The sequence below is a fragment of the Panthera leo genome, chromosome B1 (genome assembly GCF_018350215.1).
Source record: "Panthera leo isolate Ple1 chromosome B1, P.leo_Ple1_pat1.1, whole genome shotgun sequence".
Classification (NCBI taxonomy): Eukaryota; Metazoa; Chordata; class Mammalia; order Carnivora; family Felidae; genus Panthera; species Panthera leo.
The window spans coordinates 141,147,195-141,171,291 of record NC_056682.1 but is presented as its reverse complement, the minus strand read 5'-3'; the positions used below and the strand labels follow the sequence as shown (position 1 = coordinate 141,171,291).

The following is a 24,097-nucleotide window of genomic DNA, read 5'->3' as shown; positions in this document are numbered from 1 at the left end:
CCTCGGTCAGAGACAAAGTGCTTTGTTACTCACAGCATAACCAGAAGCATTGCCATCGGTAAGTCTGCACTCTGCACTTGTCTCCCTCTGCACTCCAAGTCTGGTGGAGGTGACGCAGAAGGCCCATATGCGTGCCTTCACATGCAATGGATGCATTATAGAAGAGGAGCACGGAGCCTGGCATCCCCCCACCCCACCTTGTAGTGACAGTAAGAAAGCCTGATCTTTGTCCCAGAGGAGGATGCCACTTCATCCCTCAGGGCCACTTGCTGAGAATGGCCTGAGGAAAGAATGGTTGGGCCTTGCACTGTTGGCATTACCCAGCGAGAACACACAGGATGCTCAGGGCCCAGCCAGACACCAGGATGTGTTATGCAAGAATGACTAAGATCTGCATACCAGAATTTACTGTTTTTAATGTGAGAAAATGGCTGGACAGGAAAGCAAGGGGCAAGTGCCTTGCCTCCATCCCCAACACCTGCACGGCCTTACAAGGCCCAGCACTCAGGTCTCCCTATTTGTAATCCTTGTAAACATGGATTTTAACTATTTGGTCTCAGATGGCAACAAGATATATTTGTAAGCTTATGTGAAGCTGTCTCTTATGACTTGGTGATCCTGAAGACAATAAATACGTTAGGACACCCGGGTGGCTAGTCGGCTAAGCATCAGACTCTTGATTTTGGCTCAGATCATGATCTCACAGTTCATGAGTTTGAGCCCTGCATCGGGCTCCATACTGATAGTGCAGCACCTGCTTGGGATTCTCTCTCTTTCTCTCTCTGTGTGCCCCTCCACTGCTCACTCTCTGTCTCTCTCTCTCAAAATAAATACCTAAGCACTAAAAAAAAAAAAAAAAAAAAAAAAAAGACAGCAAATAAGTTAGGTCCAAATAGGTTTCATCATAGATCTGGGAGTTACAACATAGATTGAGGGAGGAGTAACTGATAGGTCACAGGAGTAGAGAGAGCATAGGGAGAGTGATGATTAACAAACTGGAGGTGGGGACTGTTTCACTTACGGAAATTAAAATGTATGCATCTGGAGACGAAGAAGGGCAAGCAAGCACCTGGTACATAAACCAAGGCAATATGTGATAATTTAGTCTCTAGCCTCCCCAAATCACTTGACATACTATTCAAAGGCAATGATGGGCAGTGACCTAACCTCTCCCATTCTCTCCCAGGGTCTGTGGCACGCATCACAGAACAACACTTGAGAGTGACAGATACTGACTCAGATGACCGTCAGGTGATGTACATCATGAAGGAAGATCCTGGGGCAGGGCGCCTGCAGATGGTAAAGCATGACAACCGAGAGCAAATCTCCGTTAAAGGCCCCATCCGGAGTTTCACCCAGGCTGACATTACCCAAGGTCAGCTACCTCACTTCTGCCTGTACAGACTTCTACAGAGCCCCCACAGTAGTAAAATGGGAGTTCAATGCCTGGTAGCTTATGGCAGCAAACTGCACTCTTTGTTTTGAATAAGAGCTGAGTTATAGTTCCATTTATGCTTTCTTGTCTCCTCAATTTTTTGTTTAAAAAAAAAAAACTATCCTTCTTGGCTAAAATGTGTTCATGCCTTGACATAGCATTGATGAAATTTGGGGCGATTATGGAGGGAAAAAAAAATCACTTTGACTTGCTATGATGCTCAAAAGTGTGCGTGAGAGGGAGAAAGGAAAAAGAAGTGAATTGGGATGGATTGAGGTGAAAATTATGCCTGCCTTAGGTGAACAATTTATATCTCTTTTTTAGCTCCCCAAAGAGCACAAGTTAATGAACTAAGCAAAATGGAAGGGCATAAATCGGAGCTGCCTGGGGGAGATTACATAGCTCATCCCTCCTCCAGGAAATGCTGATGTAATGTAAAAGCATAAGTGTTAAATGCTACGTAGTTACTGTACAATTCTTCCAGGGGTAAAAGAAAAAAAAAAGTTATGTAATGGGGGAAAAAAGTAACCCAAATCCAAAGTCATGTGATGATGTGCAATTCCATTTAGAGGTGGAAATATGTCCTCAGGAGCGGAAATAACAGTCTTGTCCATGCATTAACACTCAAAATGGGTAGCAGCTAAATTCTCACTGGACCTGTCTGTACTTTGCCAAAGGGGGTGGAATAGACAAAGGGATAGTAATATCTTAGTTATCCTTGCCTCAGTGTCTCCTTTTTAAAAATGAGACCAGGCCCCTCTCCCCAGATGTTTGGTTCTATTTACATTGCTAGGTACTTAGCAGTGAGGCTGTCCCTGAACAAAAATGTAAGATGTTGAGCTTGTCCCTTTCGATCCTTTTGACTTCGATGTAGAGTTTATCTGTTAACTCTTTGATTGGTTATATCCAGTGTTGTTTCAAAAATGACTTCAAGCTGCACTGGGAAATGGGATTGATGAGCTCTGGCAGGAATACGGGCTGTGGCTCCGTGTCCCTTGCCCTGTGACATGGATGTATAACCAATGATGTGGGTGCTGTTGCTGCACATTTTCCATGTGGGCGATTTTGTTAATCTGGTTACTCATGAGACTTCCTTAGAATCTTTCACAAAAGCTGAGCCTCAACCATAAAGCAGTCCTACTTGGGATGATTTTATTATGAGAGTGTTTTTTATTACGAGGAAGTCAATAGTGGGAGGGGAAGGGAGGAACTGAAAACTTTAGATTAAAATGTCTACAGCGATATCAAAGTGAGGAAGGTGTTAATTGATTCGCTGGTGTGAATACCAATCAGATTCCCACCTCATGCTTCAGAAATAAGGGCAGAAAGCACTAATAGCGAATCTTTATTTTCTTGTCCTTTTTTACAGGGCAGGTAGAATACAGTCATGGGAAAGGAGAATCTGGTGGGAGCTTTGCTTTTAAATTTGATGTGGTCGATGGAGAAGGCAACACATTGATCGGCCAGTCATTTTCCATCAGTGTTTTGGGTAAGGGGGCATTGGGTTCCTAAAACTATTCCAGCAGTTCTGGGGTTATATAGTCTACACTGTGCTTACCTTGAGGCTGGAGCCTTTCCTTTACCCAGCCCACATGGGAATCTGGAATACTGTCCCCTCTGTTGTGTGAAGCTGATCCTTGGTGCACTCCCTGAGGGACAGGCCTAAGTATTATTCTGATTTTACTCCCGGGCACTAGGCCCAGAATTGAAGAAAGGAAGCTGAAAGGATCCTCTTTCAAATTACTACTTCTGATATTTTCAGAAGACAACTCCCCACCAGTCGTCACCACCAACAAAGGGCTGGTCTTGGATGAGAACTCGGTGAAGAAGATCACCACTCTGCAGCTCTCTGCCATGGACCAGGAGAGTAAGCCTGCAGAATTGATCTATAGAATCACTAGAAAACCTGAACTGGGCCATCTAGAGCATGCAGCATCACCCGGTAAGCCTATCGCCTCTTGCTTCATCAAACCAAAAGTTGGGATTTAGTAAGCATTGGGGGTAAGCCATGTATGCCTAGAATCTGCCGTTGTTAGTATTTACTTTTTGCATTACTAATTTTGACCATTATATACTGCCTTGCATTACATTTGGCATGCAATAGATACTCAATAATTTCTTGCTGAAACCTGAATGAACGATTGCAATTTTATGTAAGCAATCTTGTCTCCATAACTAGATTGTCAATTCCTTGAGGGCAAACACTGCACCCTGTTCTTCTAAAGTCTGAGCACCCGGCACAGTGTGATGCACTGTGCTTAATCCAGGAAATGTAATTCAGGAAAGGAACGCCTGGATGGCTCAGTCAGTTAAGTGTCTGACTCTGGCTGAGGTTGCAAACTCGCGGTTCATGACTTTGAACCCCATCTCAGGGTCTGTGCTGACAGGTTGGAGTCTGGAGCCTGCTTCGAATTCTGTGTCTCCCTCTCTTTCTGCCCCTCCCCTGCTCATGCTCTGTCCTTCTCTCTCTCTCACTCAAATATAAATAAACTTAAAAAAAAATTTTTAAGGTAATTCAGGAAATAGCAAATGAGCATGTGTATAGAGCAAGATTCTAGTTTAGCTGCTGCTGAGGAGAGAAAAATAGATATAGGAGATCCCAGCCTCACTCTCTAAGAAAACGGTACAGGACATTGCATCCTCACCCTCCAGTGTGCTCTATTGGATGAGATAAGAAACCTCTGCATATAACCATATATAAGAGAAGAATATGGCAGGTATTTTAAGAGTTGTATAAACCTTATGTCATAGAAGCTCAAAAATGGGAGAGGCTGAGGGCACCTGGGTGGCTCAGTCAGTTAAGCATCTGACTCTTGATTTTGGCTCAGGTTATGGTCTCACGATTCACAGATTCAAGCCCCACATCAGGCTCTGCACTGACAGTGTGGAGCCTGCTGGGGATTCTCTCTCTTTCCCTCTCTCTTTGCCACAACTCTGTTCAGTCTGTCTCAAAAATGAATAAATAAATGTTTAAAAAAATGGGAGAGGCTACATTGGGTAGGAAGGTGCACAGAGATGGCATTTAAAAGAGCCCTTAGAAGGTAGACTTTGGGCAAACAGAAATTGTGTTATTTTCAGAGATGGGAATGGCATGGGGGTACATTCCAAAAATGATGAGTGGCCCAGTTTAGCTAAAGCATATACTCTGAAAACAGGAGTAGATGCGGCTCTTGGGCAGAGTGAGATTTTATGCAGGGTCCTCAAAGCTGGGATAAGTAATCCCTATTAAATTCAATAGGCGATGGAGAGTTACTACAGAATTCTGAGCAGGTTAGGAAAGCAAAATTCATCTAATGTCTAACAGATGAGTGAAAGAAAGAAAAAGGAGGCAGTGATAGTGGGTTGGAAGTTTCACATTTGGGCTCAATAGTCGGTAGTGAGGTTTCACCCAGACGGGCAGCGGTGGGTATAGGAAGGTGGGAATGATGTAAGCGATAATACCTGGCACCCAGTAAATATTCAATAGACAGCAGTTGGTGGAAGGAAGGGAAGGAGGGAGAGAGGGAAGGAAGAAGGGAGGGAGGAATTTCAGAGTGGAAACCTATAGAAATTGGCTGAATGGATGTGAGGCACTGACGATGCTTGCTGAACAATGTAAAGGCAGAGGTGTCTTTATTTCGTACATCATAGAGGCAGTGATCATTTGCAGAAGATTTAGAGCTTCACTGGTTTCCTTTGGATTTTAAGTTACAGAGCCTTCATTCTTTCAACCAGGGGAATGACAAAACAGAGGATGTACTCACTGTGATTCTACTCACTCTCAAATACAGGAAGTCAGAGCATAAGCAAACAAACAAGCAAATGCATCCTATTACAATGGTTATGAGTATTAGAAGGAGAAATAAGAATGTTCCAGGGTGCAGGGAGAAAGGGGGTAAGGGAAGAAGGACTCCCTAACATAAGATGACACTTGAGAAGAGGTCTGAGGAGAGTGAGGGAGCCAGCCATGCTGATGTTATAAGGAAAAGGCTTTCAAGACAGAGGGGTCAGTGAGTGTAAACATCTTGAGTTGGGATCAGCGTGGCACATCCAGTTCCAAAGGCAGCAAGACCAGTGTGGCTGGGGCAGGGTGAATGAGAGGAATAATGAGAGGGAGACCCATGGTGAGAGATGGAAGGTAGTGTGTCAGAGGATGGGAGGGGAAGGCACACCGTGGTGATTGCGATGGTGGAGGGGAAAGTGTTGAGTCTTTGGTGGGAGGGTATGGGGGAAGATGGGGAGATTGGCGAAAATCCCTAATGCAGGGGTGCCTGGGTGGTTCAGTCAGTTAAGTGTCCGACTTCAGCTCAAGTCATGATCTCACAGTTCGTGGGTTTGAGCCCCGCATCAGGCTCTGTGCTGACAGCTCAGAGCCTGGAGTCTGCTTTTGGATTCTGTGTCTCCCTTTCTCTACCTCTCGCCTGCTCATTCATTCTCTCTCTCTCTCTCTCTCTCTCTTTCTCTCTCTCAAAAATAAATAAACATTAAAAAAATTCCCTAATGCAAATGGAAGCAAATGGCTTACCCTTTTGTCCCAAAGTTCCTGGGGGAAGAATGCACATCAGCACTCCTAAGACCTTGGCTGCAGGAGATATTTGATAACTAATTCATGAGCTAATTGCTTCTGCCAGAATTCTGTCAGGTTGCTGATTGTATCTCTCTAAAGATGAAAGGGCAGACTCTTGGCTGTTGTGTTAGGCAGCTGCATCCACACTCTACAGAGCTTGAAAAGCACTGAGCCTCATGCAAGGCACTGTGAGCTGCCTTCCTGATGGTAAATCCCAGCCCCCGCTCTTCTCTGACCCTGGGCTGTATCAAGCGTTCAGTGTGAGGCTGCTTCAGTGACTCCTTTTCTGGTTTTACAGTCTCAGCCTTCCCTGGGCTTAAATTCTGGTTGCCAAGACCAAGCCAGTGCTGCTTAGAGAAAGACTCTTAATGATCCTACTTCTCCCTTGGGAAAGTACCCTCCGCAAAAGGAGGGAGGACTCCCTTTCCCCAGGACACTTCTTTCACCTCCCTGTTCCACCAGGCTTGGCTTCCTAACCCACTTGACTCACACTCCCGCCAGTTTTTCTCCATCCACCTGTTTCTAGAAACTGTCAGTGGACCAGATATGAGGATCCAGCCCCTTCCCCTTTACCCTTAAGGGCCCCTCCCCATTGCTAATGGAACGGAGCTTCCCTGCCCCTTCCCACATCTCCAACCCCATTCTGAGTCATTTCTGTAGCATTTAGACAGAATTCTCACATTCCCTGTCTGCCCTAAGAGAGAATATTTTTATGAATTTGATACTTTAGATGTAAAAGGTGTCCCTTCAGAGGAAATGCATGTTGATATCTTACTTTCCTCTCTTAAGGCAGCTGGCTCAGTTTCGAGAAAAGCCTCTGCACCTTGCCTTTTTGCCTCAGTGGGTGCGGATGGGTCTACCAGGAGCTGGGGCGGGCTGGCCTGTGCTTTGTGAGAAACAAGCTCCTAGGCCAGTGTCTTGTGGTGCAGGCACTGAGCTATTTTGGGACTGATGCCTCTTGGAATTATCAGTTTCCATCAGTGCCTGCAGATATCCTTTCACTGGTTAACTATGAAGTGGACTTATTCTCATACTGTCTGTCTTGGTCAGTGAGTTGTTCTTTTTGGATAGACAGGACAGGTGTGGAGATCCTATTTTTGTCCCCTGAGATCTAGGGAGCCACATGCCTGTACAGACTGTGTAGAAGACAGACATGGGCCTGCCCGTGTGTGCCCTTTGCAAGGTTGAGGGGCCATCCCCTCATGTCAGGGACCCTAAAGATCCTCGTTTTCCTGTGAAATCAGAGTAAGGAGTTATTAGGATAGAAGCTAAGTCTCTGGAACAAAAAGACTCTAAATTGCAGTGCCTTCCACAAGAAATTCATTTTCTCTCACAGAAAAATCCAGAGGCAGGTGGTCCAGATGGCCTAAAGTGGCTCCATGATCCTCAATATGAGGCTTCCATCTCTGGTCTGAGGTGACCACTGTAATTGTTGCCATTCCCCAGCCAGCAGTAAGAGGCAAAGGCCAGGGGAGCCCACATCCATTTCTATTTTAGGAATATTACCGAAAGAACACACATCAATTTTGATCACATCCCAGTGGCCAGAGAGTAGTCAGACAAAGCTGTGAGATGGCTGGGAAATGTAGACCCTAACTGGGCATCCAGTTGCTTAGCCAACAGGGAGGACTTGTACTTTTCAAGTCAGGGAGGAGTACAGCAGTCTTCAGCATAGCACTGGTTCTCACCTTCACCAAACACTGACTGAGTAGCTGCTGCAGGAGGAAATTTGTTTTGGAGGTGGGAGACGTGTAAACAAACATGTGCAAATGCGCTTCAGTAGCTGTGACAGCAACATTACGGGACAGTGAGAGCCAACGCACAGCGAGTTCCACCTAAGAGAGGTGTGGTAGTGAGTCAGGAAAGACTTCCCAGAGATGATGCTTTAGCAAAGGTATTCAGTGGTTTCCTCTTTCTCTCACCCTCTCTCAGTATCCTGACACCAACCAAAATAGGATACACCCATGGCTTTAGTTTGGGTTCTCCCCGAGAGCAGAGGTATGTTAGTGCACTTAAGACTGCCGTCACAAAGTACCACAGACTGGGCGACTTAACAAAGTCTCACGATCTGGAGCTGGAGGTCTGAGATCATGCTGTCAGCAGGGTTGATTCCCTCCAGGGGCTGTGAGGGAGAATCTGACCCAGTCCTCTCTCCTCAGCTTATAGAGATGGCCGTCTTTGTGCTCCCAGGGCATGCTCCTTGTATGGGTATGTCTGTGACAAACTTTCCCCTCTTATAAGCACATTAATCAGATTGGATTAGGGCCACTCTAATGATGGTATTGTAACTACTTCCATCTGCAATGATCCTATTTACAAAAAAAGGTCACATTGTGAGGTACTGAGGGTTAGGACTTCATATGAATTGGGGGGCGAGGGGTGGTAAGGAAGGGGATACAATTCATTCCGTGACCGGAAGCTCTGAAGAAAATCTGAAGTAGAGAAGCTGAGAGACCCCCGCAGCCTGAGTCTGAGGTAGGACACAGGCAGTGTCACAGAGCTATCCACAGCTCTGCAGAAAGCAGGAAGGCTGAGGCAAAGGGAAGGCAATTTCTTCAAAGATACTTTATTCCCACGCTGCTTCCCTGACCTGGACTGAACTTTCTCTAATGTGCTGGCCCTCCAGGGGAATTGGAAAAACTGACAGGGTTAATGTGGGTCTCTGTAATACTGCCAGATACATAGTTTAGCCAGCGGGTTGGTAGCTGAAAACACCTTCGATGGGATTAAATGCCTTCAAGATATTTCAAACAGTAACTACCTGCTGTGACAGCCAGTAGGGACAATATGTTATTGGAAACACCATCTTGATGGGGAGTAGCTTAGGTCTTCCAATGCCCAATTAACAAAGGCTGGAATTTTTTCTTACATGTATAAAGATTGAAAATCTGTGCTCAGTAGGACCTCTTAGATAGGAATTAGAGTGGATGAACTGAATTCATTCACCAACCATGTTTTGAGTACCTGTTGTGTGCCAGGCACTATTGTAGGTGCCCAATAGTGAAGAAACAACAAAAATCCTCGTCCTCTTGAAGCTTATGTTCTAGATGCAGCACGTTACCCTCTGGCACTAAGTTAGGGATATCGGACAAGACAAATGTTATAGCCAAGAAAGTATTCTAGAAAAAATGAATCAATTAAAAATATTACAATGGTGATATTACAGAGGTATATTCCCGAGTGGCTTTTGTGATTTTTCACTATTTTTCTGTGTTTTTCACATTCTCTCTAATAGGCTCGTATTACTTTTATATTGGAAAAAAAAATTAAAGGATAAGGGTAAAATTCAAAAGGCTCCTCACCTAGCCTGAAAAGGTTAGGTGAGTCGTACAAAAAAGTACTCCTAGCGAGCATAAACTTCAAAGTTAGACAACCTTGAGCTCCAGCCCCAGCAATGCCCTCCTATTAGCTGTGTGACCTTGGATAGATCACATTGCTTTTCTAATTTTATTCGTATCATAATCTAGAAAAATGGAGGTAATATGCCAACCTTGACCTCCCAGAATTGTTACAAGATACAACTGAATATATATAAGCAAGTGTGAAACAGTGTTCTACACATGGAGTAGGGGCTCAGTGTTTGCTAGGTCGACTTGGGAAAGGCTCATTAAGATCAAGCCTAGAGCTGTCATATACTGCTAGTGGAAATATAAAATTACCACTTAGTTTGGCAGTCTCCTAAAAAGTTAAGCATGCACCTAACATTCCCACCATTCCACTCTTAGAGATTTACCCAAGAAGAATACAAACTTAAGCCCATACCAAGACTTGTGCACAAATGATCATAACAGCTTTATTCGCAATAGCACAAAACTAGAAATAACCTAAATGTCCATCAACAGGTGAATGGAGAAACAAACTGTAATAAATCCATACAATAGAATACCAGTCATCAATAAAAAAGAATAAACTATTAGTACATGCTGCAATATGGATGAATCTCAAAACAATTATGCCCAGTGAAAAAAAGCAGGCATAAAATAATACATAGCTTATGATTCTAATTATGAAAAAATTAGAGAAAACCCAACTAATCTACAGTTACAGAAAACAATTGATTTGTTTCTTTGGGATAGGGTAAGGCATGAGAAAGGGAAGAACGGAGGGATTATAAAATGTCAGTTGAGAAACTTTTGGGGTGATGGAAATGTTCACTATTTTGATTGAGATGATAGTTTCATGGAGTGCCCAAGCATACTTTAAATATGTGTAATTTATTATATGTCAATTTCCTCTCAGTAAGAAATGTTAAAAATGGGAAAGATCAATTCCAAACCTTTCTTTCCAAGAAGAAGGAAAAAATCTATCACCTTTCTTCATCACTCTTAGACTATAAAAGACTCATATAAAGGGAACAGTGAATTAGGTGACCAGTTGATTGCGAGAATCCATACAAGAATTTTCCCATGAGCTGTGAGGATGGATTCACAGCAGGGAAAAAGATTTAAATTTCTCAGTGCAGCCAGTCTGAAGTTATTAAATTTTTAAAGAATGGTATGGATTTCTGTCCAGAGCCACAAGACAAAGCGATAAGACAGGAGGCTATATTTTTTGCCTGTCAAGAGCTGATGTAGCAAGCACAGAAATATAAAATTCCTCATCAGAAAAATAATGCCCCAGTATCCAGGAGACTGTTGTATCTAGGTAACAAATTTCAAATGATAAAGAGAGTTGTAAATGTATAAACCATGTGGGTTGATTTTTTTTTTTCTTTTTTAAAGATAAAGCAGTGATATTGATGCCACAGTTACATGTAAAACAGTCAAAGTAGAATCTCTTTGGGTTTTTTTGCTAAAACAACAAATTGGTTTCCCCAGGATTAACAATGACAAATAACAAATTCCAGGAAACAGCAAATGAATTTCAGGACCAAACCAAAAGACCAGATTCATGGATTAATACCCCATCACCCAGAAACAGAAAGAGGGAATTTGTGCTGAGGGACTAAAACTACATTTGATATGGGTTCGTTTCAGTCTTGGCTGACACCAGAGGATGAACCACGGAAGCCCAAAGCCCTAAGATAGGAGCAAGAAGTCTGGGCTGTTTTGATAAAATATTGTCGGACATTTAAAAACATAAGATGTTATTCATTTGTGGGATATGGGTGTTATCTAAAATCACTTTAGGTTTTTTTGTTTTGTTTTGAGTTTTAAAATGACTGAAAAAACTGTAACGTGTTTTCTCTATATCATGTTCTTAAAGTATACTGGCTTTTTAGGTCATTTTAGAGTTGAGATGGAATTATTGCTCAAACCCCAAAGTCATACAGTAAGTTTTGTAACTGCCAGCCTGGCTAAAGTGGTATGTGAGAAGCTAGAATCGTACACCAGAGAGTTGAAAGGGACCTTGAAGAATATCCAATGAAATCTTGGATGCCAGGCTCACTAATCACAGAAAAAAGGCTATGTGTAGCCAAGCCCTGTGACTCCAGTGTTCAAAAGCTAAGTCATGACACAATATTAAAAATTAGGGCAGGTTTTCAGAAAGGACTCTGAGGCTATAGGGAAATATAAAACTTAAGAGAGAGGAGTTTGGAGACTAAGGCAATGGCTCTACCTTTCACAGATTTGACCTGCATACATGAACCCCTAGAGAAAGGAGAGGAACAATTATTGAGCACCTGCTGTTGGCTTAGCACATAGTAGAAACTAGATAATTAAGTTAACATGTGCTCCCACAGAACGTGTGCTGTTGTATATACACACACACACACACACACAAACAACTCTAACACAGCATCTCAGAGAGAAGCATATAAATGCTATGAGAGAAATACAAAGGACTCTGTGTGATGAGAGTATGGCATTTCTCTAGTATGAGAAGTATGGCTAGCATTTTGACATCCTTTCTCTGGTTCTCTCTTCCCCTTTTGCTAGGTATCCAGATTAATTCCTTTACTCAAGCTGACTTGACTTCACGAAACATTCAATATATCCACTCCAGTAAGACTGAGAAACATTCAGATGCCTTCAGCTTCACACTCTCAGATGGAGTCAGCGAGGTAGGCAAGGCACTCTATTCCCTCAGTGAATGGGTACTGATTCTGCACAGTCTTCCTTGATGCAAAGCAACTATGCAAGCCTCACCTTCCCCTACTCTCACCCAAGGTGAGTGGCGGCTTCTGACAGCCCTGGGGCTCTCGCCAAAGGGAAATCACCCTGGATTCCAAATCAGTCAGTCATGCCGGGAATGGGTGAAAGGAAAAGTAGAAAAAGCACCTACCTTCTCCATGGGTGGGTGCTGAGGACAGTTGTCCCACCTGCACTTTCTGCCATCTAGGTGACGCAGACTTTCCATATCACCATACGCCCTGTGGATGATTCACTTCCTGTTGTACAGAACTCGGGGATGCGGGTACAGGAGGGTGTGAGGAAGACCATCACAGAGTTTGAGCTCAAGGCAGTGGATGCCGACACAGAGGTAAGAGCACTCCACTTGGTTCTCTGGTTGAATGAGAGGCTGGTCTGTTGCTTTGTGACTATGCATCCTGAGAGTAGGGCAGAAGGGTAAGGTTCATGCAGGCATCCTTGAAGGGTTAAAAACTAGAAGATACTGTGGCCTTCTGGAAAATAGAAACTAATAATATTTGAGATCAAATTGTTTTTAAACACTTTCTCAAATCCAAAATAACATTCTCTCTCTCCCCTGATTAGATGTAATAATCCTTTAACATGCTGATTTTTTAAATCATGATTCGTAGAAAATTAGATCGATGGCATTTTACCCATTTTTTTTTTTTTATTTTTTCTCATTAGAGTGAACAAGTGTTTTGGACACCTATTCATTTTTCCTATCATTTTACCTGCTTCATTCAGACTTCTGTGAATGACAACTGATTAGTAAAATTTGAGCATCCTTACAGAACTAGGCTTTATTCAGTAAAACAGAGCACATAGAGACTAAACTCTAAATCTCATGATGCTTTCAAGTTAAAGTATCTAACATTCTGGCATGATTTAGCTCTCCCATAGAAGAGTACCATAGCATTTGTTCATTAGTTCTGTGTGTCTTTCCCTGTGCCAGTCCTCAATCGTTCATTTATTCTCAAAAACATTGATTACCTAGTAAGTGCCAGGCTTTGCTCTAGATGCTAAATAGAGGGCTGTGAACAAAACAAAGTTCCAGGCTTGGGAAGTTTCAGCGTTAGGTTAAGGGAACAGACAAGAAAGAATGTATAAACATCATGTCAGATAGGATAAGTGCTATGAATTAAAATGAAGCAAGACAAAGGAGATCAAGATTGAAGGGTGTGTTATCTTAGACAGAGTGGCCAGGGGAGTCTTCTCTGAGGAGCTGATATTTGAGCAGAGATATCATGAAGTGGAAGAACAAGGTATGCAGTTGTCCGAAAGAATCACTCTCTGGGAAGAAGAACCAGAAGTGCAAAGGCCTGTAGTCAAGGTGCTTGGAACCTTTGAGTTACAACAAAGAAGCCAAGAAGTCAGAACCCAGTAAGCAAGCAGGAGAAAAGAGGAATGGGGCCAGAGAGGAAACCCGGCACTAGGCCACAGAGGGCCTCATTGGCCCAAGTCAGGCCTTCGCGTTTATTCTAAGTTGGTGGGAAATCATTGGAAAGTCTTGAACAGAGTTTTCTACATCTTTCTTTTTTCTTCTATGTGACACCCTAGAAGCCACAACTAGACAGGGGAAATTAGCTTATGTTCTGTCGCATATGGGATTCTGTACATGGGAGTTTTGGGAAAGTGGAGAAAAGGTTAGGAAGGAAATGAATGGTTTTAAAAGTCTAGTTCCTATCATCTTGGCAGAGGTTAAAAATTCAGGCTTTTGAGGTGCCTGGGTGGCTCAGTTGGTTAAGCGGACAACTTCGGCTCAGATCATGATTTCACAGTCTGTGGGTTCGAGCCCTGCATTAGGCTCCATGCTGACAGCTCAGAGCCTGGAGCTGCTTTGGATTCTGTGTCTCCCTCTCTCTCTGCCCCTCCCCTGCTTGCTCACTCACTCTCTCTCTCTTTCAAAAATGAATAAACATTAAAAAAAATTTTTTAAGAAATTCAGGTTTTCCTCTTTGACCCTTAAAAGACAAATCTAAAAGTCTTCTTCTGACACCAGAAGGCACCAGAACATAAGTTCAATTGTAGTAACCGATATAGTTTCTCTCCTTAGTTTTATTTTTGGCACCTATAAGGCAAATGCAATCCTTATTTTATAAACATCTTTAGGTGTAGGTATCCTTGACCACCTGCTGGCCATCACTCACAAATCTGGTTTCTGCTACAAACTTCTCTTCTCCCCTGGCTTTGTATGCCCTCAATAGGCCGAATCTGTCACGTTCGCCATTGTGCAGCCTCCACGCCATGGCACCATCGAGCGGACCACCAATGGGCAGCATTTCTGGCACACCTCCACCTTCACTATGGAAGACATCTACCAGAACCGGGTCAGCTACAGCCATGATGGCAGCAACTCCCTCAGAGACCACTTCACCTTCACTGTGGCTGATGGGACAAACCCCTTCTTTATCATTGAGGAAGGAGGAAAAGAGGTGAGGGGCAAAGACAGTGGGGAGGGAGACACAGCAAAGTGTGCCCGAGTTTGTCCAGAGGCAGAACATGGCATTTTTAGGCCAAGAATAGCAATGTTCTTATTGTCACTAATTGGCCTTGGGCAAATCACTTAACTTTTCTAAGCTTCAGCTTTTTACCTGTGAAATGGGTACAATTTCAGTTAGTCTAAGGCTCAAAGGAGGTAATCCACAGAAAGTGTATAATATTGTTGGCAAATAGCATGCACAAGAAAGGGTGATAGTTATTGTTATTATGACTGTCATTATTTCCCTTTTCCTTTTTCCCACCCATTGACTCCTTTCATCCGGTTTTTCAATAATCTCATATGATTCTAGATTGTCTTTTTCTTTTCTGTGCCTCCTCAGTCAGCCAGAGTTTCTCAATCTCCTAAAGAATAACCTGGTTAAGAGTGTGGCTTTTAATCAGTGTCCAAAAGACACTGATTAAAATTCTAGCTCTCTCACTTACTAGCTGAAATGTCTTTGTAAGTCATTTACCCTTCCTAAGCCTCAGCTTCCCTGTCCGTAAAATGGGGATGATATCTGCCTTTATGATATATGTAAAACACTTAACGCAGTGCCTTACACAGGAAGCATAGGAAACATTCAATAAACTGTGGCTATAGTATCATCATCATTGTCATCATTTTAGGACCAGCTCGTGGAACAGGTTAACAGTGTTTTTCTCTTAAGGTCCTAAAGTTGTCAAACTTTTTCTCTAAGAGAATTTCTCCATTCTCCACTACCTTCCCTGCAGTTCTTACTCACTCCTTTATTCCTCAGCCAGATTTCCAGCAGTATCATAACCCCTGGGAATAATTGCAACTCTGATAGAAGGTGGGCCCGAGGACACGGCTGCATGTCAGGCATCTGTGTCTGACTCCGCAGAAGCAGTTCTACTGAGCAGCATGATCACACCCGACTGTATTTCAGGATAACAAAAGGGTCAACTTCTCAGTCCTGCGGAATCCTTTCCTACTCTGATGATGCATGGGCATGATTCCTTTCCTGGAAGAAGGATCCCCCTGCATCCTTTAGAGACAGCCTGTGTGAAGGTCATTCTCAGCTGGCCCAGGTGCCGGTGAGACGCCTCTTGGGATTGCCTGCCATTTCAGTGTCTGCACTGCGTCACTGTCTGGCAGATCATCACTTTTATTTTCTCTCTTCTAAACCATAGCTGCTCCCCAACTTAATTTGACTTTGAGAAGAGAAAAAGATTTCAGGATGAATCAGCAAGAGGCTACCTCTCTGATAAACACAAAAGGTCATAGTAGTCTCCAGAGGGACTGTATTATTTTTGAAATGGAAATTATTTAGGATGGTTGCAGAAGATTGAAAAGCCAGTGGCTTGCTGCCCTGTGTGCTGGTGTGCCTTATTTTCTAAGGAACAGTGAGGTTCTGAGAGCAGACCACGTACGTGCAGTGTGTGTGTGTGGACATGTATCCGTGTGACGGTGAAATTATAGACCAGTTTCTTTTCGCTATTCCCACAAACGCTTTTATTCTTGATTTCCTCAGCCCCTTTTCCCCTATGGACAGTTCTCCCTCAAAAAAAAAGGAAAGAAAGGAAGAGAATATCGTCCCATGAAACGTCTTTTCACATCTGGCAGAATCACACCTGGGGACTTTGACATTAACCTGTTAATGATGAGTTTAGTCCACCTCTCATGAAAATGTTAACAAGAGTCATCGAAAGGAAAATAATGCAATACTGACCACAGCTAAGGAATGCATGGGTGTGGGAAAGTCAACTTCCTTAGCAGGTGGAATTGCAGGAAAGTGCCACTTTCCTTGCTTTCCTTGTCATATTGTCCCCACTTTCTCAGTCATCATGCCAAGGGGGGCCTCATGCCAAGGGGGGCAAGCAGCAGGAAACTGGCTCAGTCACCCATGCTAAAGTGCCATCAGATTTCAGGGGTTGCAACTCTGTAGGTCCCAGACCTGACATATTTCAAACGTCTGTGAATCATGACTTTTTTCTTTTGGCTTCCCCCACAGGTTATGACAGCAGCACCTCAGCAGTTCCAAGTGGACATCCTCCCAGTAGATGATGGCACCCCTAGAATTGTTACCAACCTGGGGCTCCAGTGGCTGGAGTACATGGATGGCAAGGTAAGGCCTTTCCATCTGCCACATTCACATGAACCAACTTGGGCTCTCTCCTTATTCAGAGCAACTTGGGGATAGAAGTCCAGTTCCATTCACGTTTATCCCTCCCTAAGGGAGCTGATTTTTCTAAGATTGGCAAGCTCCATGAGTTTCATTAAGATTGTATATAGTCTAAGATGTTCTTACAAAGTGACTCCCCAAAATACAGAAGCTCGAACAAGATAGACATTTATTTTCTTTTTTTTCTCACATAAAGAGTGGAAGTAAGTGGGCAGTCTAGGGCTCTACGTGACCGTTCAGAGATGCTGATTCCTTCTGTCTTATTGTTCTGCATCGCTGGGTTGTTGCTGTTAACAACATAGCCAAAACTCTTAAGCTATTCATTGATATTCCAGCCCATAGGAAGAGGAAAATAGAGAAGTAGAGGGCAAGGAACTTCATTTTAAACAAGTGATACAGAAATTAAATACATCACTTGCACTCATATTATTTTGGCAAGAAATTGGTCATATGGCTCCATCTGTTGCATAAGTGGCTGGGAAATAGTCTCTAGCTGGCTCAGCTAAAAGTTTGTTAACTAGAAGAAAGGGAGGATGGGTTTCAGGAAGCATTGATGAGAAGAAAGTGAGTATTTTGTAGGTGAGTATCCTCAAAGGACTTCTACTTTACAAATTCCTTTCTCCTCCTATATCCCAATTTGGTCTTTTTAAGATATGCCACAATTCTTACCTGGTTATATATCAAGCATTAAATCCATATGCACTGAGTCCTTTCTTTGTGTGTGGTATCCCCTCTAGGATGTGGATTTTCTCATCTCCATGGAGCTAATTAGTTTGCTGTATATGTAGCTGCTGTGCTATAGTTTCCTATTGAACTGGTTGGGATTTTTTCAAATTAGTACAAACTCCTCTCATCCCCTATTTCATTTTTTTCCCCGTATTCAGAACCATCCCATTCTCTTCTCAACACTCTCCAATTGGATTTCTACTTCCCACTTTTATCCTACTGCAATAACTCTTATCAAGTCACCAATGACCTTTATTTTGCCAAATCCAAAGGTCACTTACATGTCTTTACTCAATTAGATCTACAATATTTAATACTGTTGAATACCCCCTTTTTTCTCCCAAACCTTTGCTCTTACTAAATATTTGATAAATGAGAGAATTAAAGTTTAGCCAGTGTATTTGGGCAATATTTGGGTATTTATCTTACTCAATTTCAAGCATTATAATTGACTCCTATAAGGTATAAAGTGGCCATCTTCCCTGTATATTATCATTGTTTCAAAGTTCCAACCTTTCCCACCATCTCAAATCTCTCCTCCAGTCCAGATGGAATTAATCTCTCCACTCCCAAAAAGTGTACAGTACTCTTTTTGTATCTCCTATTATGGCTCTTGCCACAAGAGTTACCTTGCTCATGAACCTTTCTTTCCCAATAAAGTGTGAACACCTCAAGCACAGAGGCTGGGATGGTTGCTGTCCTCATACCTCTTCAAACCTGACAGAGTTTTCCATGCAGTAAATGCGCTCAGTAAATCATTGTTGAACTGAATTAATTCTGAGTCAGAGGGTCTTGTTCTGGCTTTATTCCCACCTCAGGAATTAAATGTAATGGGTTTCTATTCCAGGCAACCAACCTGATCACCAAGAAGGAACTGCTGACCATGGACCCGGACACAGAGGACCTGCAGCTTGTCTATGAGATAACAGTGGGCCCCAAGCATGGCTACGTGGAGAGCAGGCTCCAGCCTGGCAGAACTACTGTTACTTTCACGCAGGGTGGGGACTCAGGGACCCACGAGATGGGATAAATCTGTTCTAACTCTCCCCACCGCCCTGATCTTTTCTCACGACCACTTCCAGTTACTTATCCCCATGTAACTTATTTGTAAACAAACAGATCTTTTAGTGTCTAACCATCCAGCTTTGGAATTTTACTTTTCCTGATTTCCTTTTCCTATTACTCTGAATTATGGCAAAAAAAAATTTTTTTTTTCTTTTTGTCCTTACCGTGCTTCCTCAGCTCCCAAATGCTTTAGGTTTTGGCAAGATTTAGTAGAAAGATGACATATTGATTGGTGTTCTTCCTTTTTTTTAAATTGAAGCATAGTCGACACACAATGTTACATGAGTTTCAGGGGTACAACATACTTGGTTTTCTTTAAAAACAACCACTATACTTTATGAAATATCTGTGATCCTGTATGGTTTATTTTTGTCCTCTAAGGGTTATGGATTGTCTTTTAAGTCTTCAGCAAAGTAATTAAAATCAACACGGGTAGGTTGCTCAACAGAAGTATTTTCCTATTTTGAAATTTTTTTTTTTACGTTTATTTATTTTTGAGACAGAGAGAGACAGAGCATGAACAGGGGAGGGGCAGAGAGAGAGGGAGACACAGAATCTGAAACAGGCTCCAGGCTCTGAGCTGTCAGCACAGAGCCTGACGCAGGGCTCGAACTCACGGACCGTGATATCATGACCTGAGCCGAAGTTGGACGCTTAACTGACCAAGCCATCCAGGCGCCCCTGTATTTTCCTATTTTGAATCACATCAAGGACCATTCTGTATTTTAGTTTCTTATAAGTATGTCAGACTCTTCTAGACTTCTTTTGAGAATGGACCTTACTTCAAGCAGTCGTTGCAAAAACTTACACCTTACAACTCAGGCACCATGTTTCCCTTTTCTTCCTGTTCTCAATCTTGTGTTCTTTCCCAGAAGAGAGCATGTTTTCTGTGCCTTATGTATGAGCTGTTTTAATACACCCCAGCTTTTCTTAATAGCACATACCTTCTAAAGAACCTTATTTAGGAAGAAGTAGGGGTAAGTATGAGCATGTATATACAGAGGATGGAATCAAAGACTTTTCTCCGTCAGCTCTCAGATTTGCCTTTAACATTCCAGAGAGATTCATTAAAGTCCTTTTTTTGCCAAGACCCTGGGATTCTCATTTTACAACAACATAAGGTACTCTCTGTACCTAAGTACCCTCTTTTGTCACACAGAGCTATAGGATTTTATTTTAAAATCTGGAAGACACATTTATTTTTAAGACTACTATCCCTTTTTGTTCTTAGGACATTAATTTCTGTCTGCAGCCCATTAGAAGAATAAACTGGGTACATTAGTGTGGAATCTACAAGACTGCCTTTACTTCCCCAGTTAATTCACCATGTGTTTCTTCTCACAGAGGATGTGAACTTGGGATTGATCCGTTATGTGTTGCACGAGGAGAAGATCCATGAGATGATGGATAGTTTTCAGTTTCTGGTGAAAGACAGTAAACCCAATGTGGTCAGCGACAATGTGTTCCATGTTCAATGGTCCCTCATCAGTTTTAAATATACCAGGTACAAGGGTTATTGGTGTTCATTCTTGAGAAATATATCAGGCAAACAGAGGAAATCAGATTGAAGTACCAGGGGATAAATTCTAGTTATCTGATGATGTTGGTGGTGGGTATAACAATAATAAAAATAACATCACCAATTTTTTTTAATACTGTTTGTATCAGGCACTTGACATACATCATCTCGTTTACTACTTACGGTTGTAAGGTGAGTGCTATTGTTATCCCCACGAGAACAAGGCAATGAAGACAGAAAGAGGTTAACTAGTTTACCCAAAGTCACATAGCTAAAAAGTGGTAAAACCAGGGTTAAAGTCCAGTGATCTTAACCATTGTGCTTTACTGCATCTCCTACAATTATTTTTGCTTCTGTCTTCAAGTTTTAGAATACAGTCGAACTGATAAGAAGCAAAATACACATTCAAGTTCTGAAAGTAATCACTGGCTCATAATAACAACATCTTTGCCTTCCCCCTACATTCTCTCTGTTCTTGGGCTTGTATTTTCCCCCTAGTTCCTTTGGTGTTCATAGAATTCTATATCTTTTGGAACAAATTCATAGCCTAATATAGGTAACTCTTTTAAGGTGCTTTTATAGCCTGTTGGGTGGTTGAGAGGCAAGTAGGCACCAATTTTGGTAAAGATATGCAAGCACAGTATTGATTTTTAGAGGTCAGATTATAACTAGGGTTATAATTTTGTGGGGGAGATAATTCTTTAAATTTTTTTTTTACTGTTTATTTTTGAGAGAGAGAGAGAGACAGAGTGCGAGCAGGGGAAGGGCAGGAGGTAATTCTTTCAATCTACATTTCAGAGACTCACTACTCTAAGAAATCAGTTTCATGATAATTCAGATGAAAGTTGGAATGGGGGTTAGGGGATAACCTACAAACCTGATTTCATGTGCCCAGTCCTGGGCTGTTCCAGTCTTAGTCACACATACTTAGAAAAGTTAGTGGAACATTATAATCAACTTTTTATATGTAAGTTCTGCTGTTACTTTTCTCTTGTTTGTATCTCCTTAAAAATTAAATAAATGGACTAAACCTGATCACTTTTTCTGGACAAGCCTCCAACTTTTAATGGGCTGAATAGTACAGAGTGTCCCAAACCTGGAAATGAGGACTGACCTATCAGGGGCACTTTGCCTACAACCCTCACAGCAACAAGACATAAGTAGGCTCTGGGCAAGGCAAATGAACCTGTGATCATCATCCTCAGGGATGAAAACCAAGGCCCAGTTCAGGCCCCACTCACTTATGGCTTTTCTAAACCTAGATACTTATTATGAATTAATGACACATGGATAGTTTGCCTTCTACTTTGCAAAAGCAATACAAATTCATAGCAGCAAGCTAAGTTAACCCTGTGTCTTAAACTGTTTGGGCTGTTATAACAGAATACCATAGATTGGGTGGCTTACAAACAACAGAACTTTATTTCTCACAGTTCTGGGGGCTGGGAAATCCTAGATCAAGGTGCTGACAGATTCGGTGACTAGTGAGGATCCTCTTCCTGGTTCATAGACGGTTGTCTTCTCCCTGTGTCCTTACATACTGGAAGGACCAGGGAGCTCTGTTGGACTTCTTTTATAAGGGGAGCAGTCCCATTCATGAGGGCTCCACCATCATGACTAATCACCTCCCAAATATGATCACATTGTCGTTAGGATTTCAACATATGAATTTGGAGGGACATGTTCAGTCTGTAGAACCTTGTCACTCCCCAGTGTCACAAAGCTCCATTTGTCTTAACACCTTTGTTATGTGGGCCTGATTCTCTGCCACCACCCCGGCTCCTTTGCACACTTCCTGGAGATCTGGTCCAGTCAGTTTCCACCCGAGCTAAGTCATTAATTGTCTTCCAAGCAGCTTTCTTTCCTAAGAACCCACTGAACTATTCTAGTTACTCTAGCACATGAGGGAGAGATTGTCATTCCTCTGTGTTTTGAAGTACAATGTGCATAGCTCCTATGTGCTGCTCATTTTCTGAATGACTTTCAACTCGCTCTGAGAACAGGGCAGATACCATTCTGCATCCACAGCCTTCTTGGTCACTTGGTGCTGTGACTATTCCAGGTGAACACGTTTCCTCAGTTTATAACCTGGCTTCCTAAAGAAACTAAACTTCCTGTTCTATGAACTACCTGACACCAGTAACCAACCAGGAGAGACAGGCATTAAACAAGTGGATTCTTCACAGCCCCAGCTCACAATTTCAGAGACTACCTTTTTGTGTGCTTCCAGCTACAACGTGAGTGAGAAAGCGGGGTCTGTCAGCGTCACAGTGCAGAGGACTGGGAACCTGAACCAGTATGCCATCGTCCTGTGTCGCACTGAGCAAGGGACCGCCAGCCCCAGCTCCGGAGTCAACTTCCAGCCAGGACAGCAGGACTATGTGGAATATGCTGGCCAGGTAGGATGAGCGAGGAGGCCTCTGATTCCTGAGCGCCAGCTGGCTCCACCAGGGCAGCACTGTGGTCATTGGCAAGTGAGGCGCCTTGCCCCTAATTTTTACCCCTCTTCCCTTTCCATTGGTGCCCTTCCTCAAGTGATTTTCCTGTGTTCCCTTCTCACAGGGCCTAGTTCCTCCCAGTTAATCTACTCTCTGTGTAAGTTTTAACTGTCTAAGTTGTCTAGCTTCTCAGTCTTTACATTTTGCTTCATGACCACAAAAAGTCTCCATTGTGTTCTGTGTGAGACCTTTGGCATCCAAACCCTTCCTCTCCCCTCACCTTCTCTACCTGAGAAGGGAAGAGAGAGTACAGGAAGATGGTTGAGAAGCTCTTGGAATAGCCTGGGTGAGAGATAATGGGAGCTTGAGTTTCAGTTATGGAGTGAAAGTGGAGACAAGTGGGTGGATTGAACAGATGAGTAAGAATTGGTAGAATTTCACAGTGGATTAGACAGTGGGCAGAAGTGGGAGATGGATGGTGATGCCCCTTGCTGGGAGAGCACACTGCCAGAGGAGCAGGTTTGGCAAGGACTGGTCTCGGCTGTGCTTCTTCGGACAGGCCGAGTGTGAGGTGCCTGAGATTGTGAGAGGACCGAGAGGACCACAGTCGTGGTGGTGGTGGTGGTGATGGTGATGGTGGTGGTGGCAGCAGTTGGCAGGGGGTGCAGAGAGCAGCTGGGGCAGAGGTGCCTGAGCAAGTCTACCACAGTGGTGGTAACTAGAGCCAGGGTGGGGATGAGGCAAAGAGTGGAGAGAGTAAACATAAAAGAGAGAGGAAGAGGACTTAAACAGTAAAGTCCCTTATGGCAGGATGCCCCATGTTTGCCATCTTTTACATATGGTACAATAGCTGGCACTTACTAGGTATTTCTTCAGTGTTTTTGCAAAGTAGTTTCACCATTCTTAATGACATCGTAAATCTCTGTAAAGAGGAATGGGCTCTCTCTTTGAGGCATTTCAGCTGGGCTGAGGTCAATTTAAATGAGGAATGAGAAAAGAACAAGGAATCTTTTAGAAAAATAATAAGAACAGTTATTTGTGTTTGTCAAGGAAAGACAAAAGGCAGTGGGTTCTAGAGCTAAATAGAGATCTATGGAGTGTTTTGAAATGTGGAGCTTAGTAAAACTTAATTTGATTAGTTGATTAGATATGGAATAGTAATTTTCTGCTGATGAAAATTATGTGTTTTTCAGATTTGTGTGTCCCTAGAGATTGATGACTATTTTACATATTTTAGCTATCTCAGTTTATACAAAGTACAGTCTGGGTCTATTCCCTAACCTTTTGGTTTTGAATAAATCCATAACCCTGGTTCCATTTCAAGGTTTCATCTTTATCTTTTTTTTAAGACAAAGTAAAAACAGAATAAATCCCTATAAGTTCATGATTGTGTGAATATAAAATAATTTCTCTGTCTTGTATCAGGCTAAATTCATATACATTATAGACCTATCCTATCTTAATGACAAAGGATTTAGTTAAATATAATGTTAAAATTTAGTCTGGCTTGTTCATAATGTAACTTTCTCTGGATTCAAACTCCATTATCCAGTACACTGAGATTCTATGTCAATTTTGACTGTGTAAAAACAGTATAACCATGGTAATGAGGATAATATCTCGCATTTGTTCAGTGCTTTAAAATATACTTCAAACTTTCATTATACATTGT

The 24,097-nt window shown here is 42.6% G+C and overlaps 1 protein-coding gene across 3 annotated transcripts in view; it reads left to right on the top strand.

Annotated features, from left to right (window-relative positions):
• FRAS1 (Fraser extracellular matrix complex subunit 1) overlaps positions 1-24,097 on the top strand; it is a 429,297-nt gene that overhangs the window by 349,024 nt on the left and 56,176 nt on the right. For all 3 annotated transcript variants that reach the window (XM_042936116.1, XM_042936114.1, XM_042936117.1), the window contains 10 exons: positions 1,187-1,375; positions 2,805-2,924; positions 3,198-3,377; positions 11,861-11,985; positions 12,264-12,404; positions 14,260-14,487; positions 16,507-16,620; positions 18,251-18,401; positions 19,813-19,972; positions 22,218-22,386. In XM_042936116.1, coding sequence (XP_042792050.1) covers positions 1,187-1,375; positions 2,805-2,924; positions 3,198-3,377; positions 11,861-11,985; positions 12,264-12,404; positions 14,260-14,487; positions 16,507-16,620; positions 18,251-18,401; positions 19,813-19,972; positions 22,218-22,386 — 1,577 coding nt within the window. The remainder of the gene's footprint in view (positions 1-1,186; positions 1,376-2,804; positions 2,925-3,197; positions 3,378-11,860; positions 11,986-12,263; positions 12,405-14,259; positions 14,488-16,506; positions 16,621-18,250; positions 18,402-19,812; positions 19,973-22,217; positions 22,387-24,097) is intronic.